At 34.2% G+C, this 10,161-nt stretch overlaps 2 protein-coding genes across 2 annotated transcripts; one reads left to right on the forward strand and one right to left on the reverse strand.

The window, feature by feature from the left end:
- The first annotated feature begins 1,300 nt into the window (after positions 1-1,300).
- LOC11418416 (amino acid transporter AVT1I) lies at positions 1,301-3,225 on the forward strand. Its single transcript, XM_003621185.3, has 2 exons — positions 1,301-1,889; positions 2,701-3,225. Exons 1-2 carry the CDS (start codon positions 1,386-1,388, stop codon positions 3,220-3,222), a joined length of 1,026 nt encoding a protein of 341 aa, XP_003621233.2. The 5' UTR covers positions 1,301-1,385; the 3' UTR covers positions 3,223-3,225.
- Positions 3,226-3,681: 456 nt separating this feature from the next.
- LOC11414171 (ATP-dependent zinc metalloprotease FTSH 6, chloroplastic) lies at positions 3,682-8,429 on the reverse strand. Its single transcript, XM_003621186.3, has 5 exons — positions 7,651-8,429; positions 6,406-6,946; positions 5,439-5,752; positions 4,732-4,972; positions 3,682-4,146 (listed from the first exon to the last, which is right to left on the reverse strand). The coding sequence occupies exons 1-5, from the start codon at positions 8,226-8,228 to the stop codon at positions 3,805-3,807; spliced, it is 2,016 nt and encodes a 671-aa protein (XP_003621234.1). The 5' UTR covers positions 8,229-8,429; the 3' UTR covers positions 3,682-3,804.
- Positions 8,430-10,161: the final 1,732 nt, after the last annotated feature.

Consider the following 10,161-nt stretch of genomic DNA (forward strand, 5'->3'; position numbering starts at 1 on the left):
CGATCTAGATTTGAATGGAAAAAACACACTCCTAAATTTTGTAGCTAAACCCAAAATATTCTTCATTCTCTTGATGCAGCAGCCGCAGCTAAATTTCTTATCTCACCCTGCAGACTTCATGGCTGCTTCACGTTGATTGTTGTTTCTTTCCAACCAACTTAGGGCTTTTGAGATTCCCTTTTGACCAACACGTGATGCTCACATGTAGCCTTGGTCCAGTAACCGCCATACACACACTTGTATTTTATTTTCTGGTATAGATCACTGTTTATCTATCTATAGTATATATTAAACCTTTGAGATTTTGAAACTTAAGTATATATTTGATAATATCCAAGTTTTTTCCATCAACAATTCTAGCTTTTTTTCTTTTGTACTATGTCTGGAAAACATCACAACAACTTAACCTTAAAGGTGCCTTTACTATCTAAGTGGAAGTTAGGACATTTCAGAGATGATGAGGAGAAAGTCATAGCCTCTCATCCTTCAAACAAAAATGCAATATCTTTCTTTCGAACATGTCTTAATGGAGTCAATGCAATTTCAGGTATATATATTATACTGTATATGCTGTTTGATTTTCTTTTTCCTTTTCAATTTCATAAAATATATGTTATTTGAGTTTATCTAAATTTTTAGTTTTAATATTCAGATGGTTTGTTTTTAATTTTTAACTAAAAAAATAATATGTATAGAAAAGGTCCACAAAATTGATAGATATATTTCGAGGTTATTTAGATACTGAACTATAGGAAATGTAAAAATATAAATAAAACTAATCCTCAAAAGACGTGTATACAATGTTTAGTTTTGCATGGTTAGTTAGTTTTCCCTCGTTGGAGGAATGCTTGACTCGCCATGTTCCACTGACATGTTTTTCCTTTGGGATATGATCTGTTGACAAGGTCCAATGTGTATAGTCTTCCACAAAATGTTCCTCCTTACTCATTACGGTCAGTGATGCTATAAACAATGAGCATGGCTTGAGTGCCTCACTGTTCAGTCCCACTGGACTTTGACCAAGTCTGATGTCTTCAAGATACTTCTTACTAGACTCAAGAAATAACCGGTTGACCTTTGTTTAGCTGCAATATTGCTCTTCTAACCCTCCATCGATTAAGAGGAAGTTTGGAAATCCTTAAATTGTCTATTTGTAAATTTCGGTCACGATAATTATTTTTAGCACATGATCTTTTAATTTCTCCAACACACACATTGTCATAGAAAAAAGTTGAATTAACAACAATCACTTAATGTTTTATGTGACTTTGATTTTCACAGGTGTTGGAATACTATCAGTTCCATATGCATTGGCCTCAGGAGGATGGTTAAGTTTAGCACTTTTATTTTGCATTGCAGCAGCAGCATTTTACTCAGGCATCCTAATGAAAAGATGCATGGAAAAAAATTCAAACATTAAAACATATCCTGATATAGGTGAACTTGCATTTGGAAAAATAGGAAGATTAATAGTATCAATATCAATGTACACAGAGCTATACTTGGTTTCAATTGGATTCTTGATTCTTGAAGGTGACAATTTGAGTAATTTATTCCCAATTGAAGAGTTTCAAGTATTTGGTTTATCAATTGGTGCAAAGAAATTCTTTGTGATATTGGTTGCAGTGATTATCTTGCCAACAATTTGGTTGGATAATTTGAGTCTGCTTTCTTATGTATCTGCAAGTGGTGTGTTTGCTTCTGGTGTTATTATTTTGTCAATATCATGGACTGCAGCATTTGATGGAATTGGTGTTCATCAAAAGGGTGATATTGTAAACTGGAGTGGAATTCCAACAGCTGTTAGCTTGTATGCTTTTTGCTATTGTGCACATCCTGTTTTCCCTACTCTCTACAATTCCATGAGGAACAAACACCAATTCTCTAATGTAAGTGCTTCTGGTTTTTTTTTTTTTTTTTTTTTTTTTGATTTGCGATCTATCAAATTCTTACTTGAGTAGTTGTACTTGCAATGGTTACAATCTAGAAAACTAGGATTTATCTGTTTAGGTTATGTTTTGAGAATAAAATTCTTGAGTAGTTGTACTTGTTTTGGTTACAATCTAGAAAACTAGGGTTTATCTGTTTAGGTCATGTTTTGAGAATACTCTCAAGATGGATATTTATAGTCTACCTTGGGCTTGTATTTCCGTGACTTAGACTCTAGGTCACACCTTTTGCGTTTATGATGCGATCTAGATTCTTTTAGAAGTTTTTCGAAGGCGACGACTCAGATGGGGGTGCTATGCCCTTAATATAATATTGGTTTGTGATCTCTATAAAATTCTTACTTGAGTAGTTGATTTCAAAAGTTTATATGTAAAGTGAATGTTTAAATGCCAAACATTGCATTGAACTTAGGAGACCTTCGGATCATGGTTCAAATGTTTTAAACAACTCAATTGAGACAAACCATACTCAATGTGTGATTTGCTTAATAACTGAATCATACATGTTAGTTCATGGTTCAACTAAATGAACCGCCTAGTTTGGTTTGGTTTTTAAAACATTGATATAAACTTTAATTGAAAGATAATGCAAGAGAAATACTTTGAATGTATAGAAATTATTTACCCTGAAGCATTGGATAGGACAATACAAATTATATGTAAATTTTAACACATTAATTTTAAATAAGTTGATTACCCTTTTTATATATATATTATTTTAATATTTTAATGTATTTCCTTTACATTGCAGGTGCTAATTGTATGCTTTATATTATCCACGGCTGGTTATGCATCAATGGCTATAATTGGTTACTTAATGTTTGGTTCCAAAGTTGATTCACAAATAACATTAAACTTACCACTAAACAAAATAAGTTCAAGAATAGCAATATACACAACATTGGTGAATCCAATATCCAAATTTGCTTTAATGGCAACACCAATTACAAATGCTTTAAAAGATTTACTTCCAAGGACATACAAGAATAATAGAGTGACCAATATGTTTGTGAGCACTGTCCTTGTCATCAGCACTGTTATTGTTGCATTGGCTGTTCCTTTCTTTGGGTCTCTCATGTCACTTGTTGGAGCATTTTTAAGTGTTACTGCTTCTATTTTGCTTCCATGTTTGTGTTACTTGAAGATTTTTGGAAGCTATAGTAAATTTGGGTTTGAGACAGTGACAATTGTAGTGATAATATTAGTAGCTATAGCAATGGGAATTTCTGGAACATATATTTCATTTGTCGAAATAGTACAAAATTTGCAATAGGTAATGTATTATGTAGGGCCTAGGATCATCTCCCGTATAGTTTTCACTGGAGGAGGTCCGGTGTCCATCTCCACCATTCAATCTATTTTTCATTAATTGAAACTGCACGTGTAAGAAAAACGCGAGGGCTTAGACTACACATGAGACAAATTCCATGGGAGAGGATCTCCTCCCGTTATGTTGTGGACCATTCTCTCGTGTATCTCTCCAGTGAAATCTCGGCCGTTGTATTTTTCATCTTGTGAGAATGATAAGAATGTTTTTTCAGAAATGCATTTCTATAAGAAGTTTCATATCAACTTTCTTATATCATTTTTTGGCTAAGGTTGTATATATATTTCATTTCATTCATAGGTAAATGACTAAAAATACACAAAAGGTATATATGAGTTTTTTTTTGCGTAAAAAAGTATTAGTCTAACATTAGTATATACAAAAAATAAAGGGTGATAAATAACTTTTGAAACAAGTAAAAGCAAAAACTGAAAAATGAAAATACTATATGATCTTAAAGTATAGACTCTAGACTATATGAACTCATATACAACTCCATCCTACCACATTAGAAAGCTATGATCATTCTCATGCTTCAATCATTTCCCTTATAGAGGTTCTATCAATCTTAATTGAAGAAATATCTATAAATTCTGACAAGATTGATTTAAATTCATCTCCACTAAGTGTCTCATTTTCAAGCAACACATCAACTAATTTATCAATTGCATCACGATTATTCTTTATGTGATTCTTTGCAACTTCATATGCTGTCTCAATTATATGTCTCACTGAGTTATCAATGTCCTCAGCTAATTTTTCAGACATTGAATTTCTTGCCAGCATTCTTAGCACTACATCACTGCTCTGAACTGAAGGATCAATTAATGTCCATGGTCCAATCTCAGACATGCCATATGTTGTTACCATCTGTTGCAAAATAGAAATCACTTTTGAGATAAATTTTATTTCCATAATAGCGTCCTTTTGTTTAAGATTGAAATAAAAGTGATTATTAGATACAATGATTTAGAGATTATTTTTAGAGATTTTTATATAAAGATTATAGACCATTAATCTTTTCTTAAACCACTTCGCCTTGTCCCAAGACTCGTGCTTGGGGGGCTGTGGACCGCCAATATTAAATTAAGGGCTTGCTAGCTCTCAATAAGGGCTTCCCTGGCTCTTCGCCCATGACCTTGAGGGGCGTATACCGCCTTTCCCAGCTTCTAGAGCGCTCGCCTACTAAGTTGGGGCCTAAGCTACTTATGGCCCAAGGCACGAAAACAAGACCTATAAAGGCTATAAATACCACCTTTGAGTGCATTCTCAAGGCATGACCTAAACAGATACTAAACCCTAGTTTTAGAGATTGTATTCATCGCACGTACAATTTCGTAACAAACCGTTTTATATAAAGTTAATTTCGTAACAAACCGGCTCTTATTAGCAAAAAAAATTTAAAAATTAATTTTTCTCTCATATAATATGCAACAAATGTGCTCTTAATCTAACCTGTCTTGCTATCTGTGTAATTTGTTGCAAGTCCCCTGCAGCTCCAGTGGTTATCTCAGTTTCACCAAATATGACTTCCTCTGCAGCTCTACCTCCTAGGCCACCAACTATTCTAGCAAATAGTTGATTCTTGGAGATAAGAAAAGGATCATCACTTGGTATGAACCATGTTAAGCCCTTAGCTTGGCCTCTTGGAACTAGAGTAACTTTTTGTACTGGATCATGTCCTGGGGTAAGTGTCCTGCAATGTGGCACACATCAATCTAGTGTGTTTCATGAAAATTATATACTATTTTTAAAAATTAACTTGTTTATATTGAGTTTGAACTTTGAAGTGAACTGATTCATATTTGCATATTTTTACTCTAAGAACAATTTTGATGTAATATTTAATACAAAATTTTCAACTTAGAACGGAAACAATTTTTTATTATTTATGGTAAAATTGCATCAACTGTCCTCTATATAATGTGTTTATATCGGCTTGGTCCTTTAAGTTTTTTCCCTGCCATGCAAATTTTGAGAATTAAAGGACCGTTTTGAGAAAAAGACAACATAAAGGATCAATCTGATACAAGCGCGTAACTTAATGGACGGCAAATGCAATTTTTCCTATTATGTTTAGTCAGACCGAAGTTTAAAGACAATGAAAACGATGTTACAATTAAACACTACCAGCAATATGGAAAAGTATATGATGTACTTACGCACAAATAGCATGTCCAACTTCATGGTAAGCCACCAAAATTTTGCACTTGCCATCTGTCATCGTGGTTCCTTCCATGCCTGCGACAATTCGATCAATAGAGTCGTCGATTTCTTTCATTGTGATCTTCTCTTTTTGCCTTCGACCAGCTAGAATGGCTGCTTCATTCATGAGGTTTGCCAGGTCCGCACCGCTGAATCCTGGAGTTCTCATGGCAATGACACCGAGTGAGATATCTTTGTCAAGCTTCTTGTTGTTACTATGAACTTTCAATATTTCTTCCCTCCCTCTAATGTCTGGTAATCCAACAGTTACCTATTGTAACAATCACAAAATTATTGTTAGAATAGTAAATGCGGTTCTAAAGTAAGAAGATGAACACACGAGAATAAAAGGATTGATCTTGAGTTCGACGCCTATGTATCAAACAGCATAGTAGCTCCTGTACTTTTCTATTGTGCAGTAAATTAGGGTTTAAGGGTAAAAAGCTTCATTTAAGTACCATGATTTAAATTGCTACAGCAAAGCGTAAAAAGCTTCGTAAAAAGCGTAAAAATCTTTGTGATGTCTACAATAACATCGCAAACGCAAACTGCAATTTCAACTGGATTGTCCATATTTTCCTGCATTTTACTAGAATATAAAGGTTTGCAAAGTAACCGCGACCACAATTTAAATACCACGGTCCGCTATGCACTAGTTTCTGCACATGAAGCCCGAACATAGACACCGGACACGACACAGACACGTCAACACCAGTAATAATTTAAGAAAGTGAACCAATCATATAACCACATGTCTGAGTGTCACATACCAGACACACCTGCAATCAAAAGTGTTGGCGCTACACTTTCAACCCAGTTATATCGGCTAATATGAGTCATACTTATCAATATTTCATCTATTTATCTGCTAGATTTAAACTTGAACTATATAAAGGATTTAAAAAAATTAGCAGGTAAATTTACCTGTCTATCAAACCTCCCAGGTCTAAGCAAAGCCGAATCAAGAATTTCAGGTCTATTAGTAGCAGCAATAACTATAACACCAGTATTACTATTAAAACCATCCATTTCAGTCAACAACTGATTCAATGTTTGTTCTCTTTCATCATTCCCTCCACCAATACCAGTACCTCTCTGTCTCCCTACAGCATCTATCTCATCAATAAATACCAAACAAGGTGAATTTTCTTTTGCCTTATTAAACAAATCTCTCACTCTTGAAGCACCAACACCGACAAACATCTCGATGAACTCTGAACCAGATAGAGAAAAGAATGGAACTTTTGCTTCTCCTGCAATTGCTTTTGCTAACAATGTCTTTCCTGTCCCTGGTGGCCCTACTAATAGAACTCCTTTTGGAATTTTTGCTCCCACTGATGAGAATTTCTCAGGGGTTTTTAAGAACTCAACTATCTCTTGGAAATCTTGTTTAGCTTCATCAACTCCTGCTATGTCCTCAAATGTCACTCCTGTGTTTGGTTCCATCTCAAATTTTGCCTTGCTCCTAAAGTAAAAGGTAATGAAAACAAAACAATATTAAGAAACTGAAGGCAGTCTTAGATAGTAGTAACTGCAAGTACGGCTGCAATGGAAAGTTTCTGTGACCGTATCAGGACTGCAATCTTTCATGATATCAAGAATCACGATGTAGTCTCAATCGTGACCACAATTTAAAACAATGAAGGAAATTACTTGGAAACAATTTGGATTGATTTATTTGAACTTATCTACTGACATAAGCACGTGTCAATTTGTTTGAGAGAGCTTATGAAAATAGGTTACGACATGTCCTTTAGTTTTTTCTATTTCCATAAGCTCCCCGGAATCCAAATTAGCTTATAAAAACAATTTATAGTTGATATGAAAAGAGTTTGCCTTTATTTTATCTTTTGTTATAGAAATAGTCTATACATCAACACTAATCTAATAAGTGCTTAATTAACCTTTTTATTCAAACAAATCATAACAACTAACTCATTACTTAGAGAATAATTTTTATGTACTATCAGTGTAAAACTTTCTATAGCGTCAACCGATCACAAACCATCACATTTGTCTGACTTTTAATTTGATATAATGGAAGTCAAACTTTTACATGATCGAACAATTATGATCGACTGACAGTATAAAAAATCTTTACACTGTCGGTGCATATACGGAATTAAATCCTTATAGTTATATGGAAGTTTCACGTGCTACAATTCATACCTTCCTAATCCAAATGGCAAGTTAGGGCCACCAACAGAATTATTTCTAGATGTCCTAAGGAGTAAAGTACCAAGCAATATCAAAGGAAATGCCAAATTTCCCAAAAGATCAAGTATTGCAACTCCCCAATTTGTATCCATAGGATAAACACCAAAGTCAATATTTTTATCTTTCATTTTCCTAAGTAACTCTTGAGGCAACCCTGGTAACTGAATTTTAACCCTTTGGAATTTATCCAAAGTTGTATTATATATCTCAGCAATAGCAACTGTTCCATTCTCTAACAAGTCCACTTTCTTAACAACACCTTCATCCAAGTATTGCAAGAATCTTGAGTATGAGATTCTATTTGAGGTTGAATCAATTGGGCTCTCAGGCTCAGCTTTTGTGGGCTTAACAACACAAGATGAGCCCAATCCAATCACACTTGATGTCAATAGCTTCCTCTTTGTGACCTTGGTGCCTAACAAAGTTGGTGTTTCTTTGTTGTTGGATTTTGTATGGTTGGTGTCTTTGTAAATGTTTTGAGGCTTGAAGATTAATGTGGAAGGCATTGAGAGGGATAGAGTAGAAGACATTTTCTAACTTATTTGATGTTATACAAGAGTATGGTTTTGTGATTACACTTTTTTTTTAGTTAGTAACTTAAGAAGTGTGCAAAAATTGATTCAGATGAAAAAGTTAAGTTAGTTTAAAAAGAGAGTCAGAAACATAAGAAACTTCTGGTGCCTTCAATTTGGAATTTTCTTAGTATGATTTTTGTTATTTTGTCTTGTTTTTTGTTCATGAAGGGTCTTGTATGTTCCTCTTTCTAAAGATCCTTTGTTTTATTTTCTTTGATTGTTTTGAAAAGGGGGATCAATGGATATGATTGTTCCATGCAAAAAGCAAACAATGGAGAGAGTTGTAAATGATATCATCAACACAAGTTATAACCACACACTTGGAAGAAGTTGATGGGGAACACATTGTTATGTTGTTATTTTCCGTTTGACTTGCAAAGAAAGATGCTGAAATTATGAATGGATATGATTTGACTTGGCATTTTCTAGAGAATGAATTGGGTTAACAAAGACATTAGCTACTCATATTTGTTTAACAAAAATGTTGGTTGACACTTATATTTCTCCTACCTCGTTATACATATGATATGACATTTTAGTAGAAGAAACAATGAATGAGAGTGTTAGAAAGTCTCTAATAGGGAGGCATTTAGATAATAAGGACATCAACTTGTTAAAGATCTTTATTAAAGAAAAAAAATACTATTTATTAGTTACCATCAATTATATAAAGATTCTCTCTCCTCAACAACCAACGAGTCTCACAATCAAAAGAATAAATAAAATATGTATAATTTGTCTATCTTTAATTTTTCTTATTCTTTTAAATACACACATAAATGACACAATTCATATGCACATGGTGGGACCTATTTAAGAACTGTCCGTTGGAGTCTTTATTTAGGTATTATCATTGGAGTGATTTGATTATTAATAAGTACTTTTATTAAAATAATTGTAAATAAATGTGTGTACACGTGTGGTCCATTTAAAAGATTCTTATTAGTTTACTATCATTGTAGATACTATTAGGTGGGGTGGTAAGGGTCACATGGCCATGTTTCACATTTGTGTGTGATGCTAGAAGATGTGTGTGCCACCTATAATGATCAAAGTATCACCATTCTTTGTTTAATTACAACAAGGTGTAATTAAATTAATATTAGAAACACTTTATTTTCCTTTAAAAAAAATTGTTGTAGAAAAACTATTTCATGTAAGAATTTTGGAGCACCCCTTCCTTATAAATATGTTCGACCATCTTGCCCATTCGCCTTCCTTCCATTATGCCTTGATATAATTCTCGACTTCACAACACCAATTTCGCCCAATTCAAATAATTTTGTTTCCATCACCTTCTCTTTGTCGTCTCTGCACCCCCTGTTTTGTTTAATTTTCTCAATGGATATTTGGAAATCCTACTCCCCAAGCCACCTATGAAAATTGATATTCACACTTCTAACAAGGCTGAAACACAACAGAAAAAGACGTAAATGTCCATCGGCAGTTAACTGCCACCAGTTAAAATCCATCGATAGTTAACAGTCGATGAGGTTATATTGGTACTGGTGTTTCCTAGCATTGAGTGAAGTGTGAACAACATTCTTCGCCACCTATTTTATGGCCATAAAATTGGCCCAAAAATAGCAAGGGGAATATGGGCCTTTGCAAGAATAAGCCCAACCCTCTCTATATTATTTTCTCCCAAAAAAATCAGACCCGCATGTGCTCCTTCCCCAAGTCAGACATGTGAACAACACCCACACCCCACAAAGTTGCGTGAAACATACCTCCTTCCCTCACATCACATGTTGTAGACACCTCATAGGTCTTCTCCCTCTGCTCAACTTCTCTTTCTTGTGCCAGCTTTTGCACTATAATTGGCACTGTTGTCAACCTAGGACCCCATTCGCCCCTCTTTTCCTGATCATCCAGAAAATTATTTTTT

Source organism: Medicago truncatula, chromosome 7, assembly GCF_003473485.1.
Source record: "Medicago truncatula cultivar Jemalong A17 chromosome 7, MtrunA17r5.0-ANR, whole genome shotgun sequence".
In the NCBI taxonomy this organism is placed as follows: Eukaryota; Viridiplantae; Streptophyta; class Magnoliopsida; order Fabales; family Fabaceae; genus Medicago; species Medicago truncatula.

Bases quoted from the DNA above. Each gene is read 5' to 3' on its own strand.
- LOC11418416 (XM_003621185.3), top strand. From the start codon at position 1,386: ATGAAAAGATGCATGGAAAAAAATTCAAACATTAAAACATATCCTGAT. The intron at 1,890-2,700 runs GTAAGTGCTTCT...TTTACATTGCAG, and splicing joins ACAAACACCAATTCTCTAAT to GTGCTAATTGTATGCTTTAT.
- LOC11414171 (XM_003621186.3), bottom strand. From the start codon at position 8,228: ATGTCTTCTACTCTATCCCTCTCAATGCCTTCCACATTAATCTTCAAG. The intron at 6,947-7,650 runs GTATGAATTGTA...CTTTTACTTTAG, and splicing joins TTGCCATTTGGATTAGGAAG to GAGCAAGGCAAAATTTGAGA. The intron at 5,753-6,405 runs GTAAATTTACCT...TTGTTACAATAG, and splicing joins CTGGGAGGTTTGATAGACAG to GTAACTGTTGGATTACCAGA.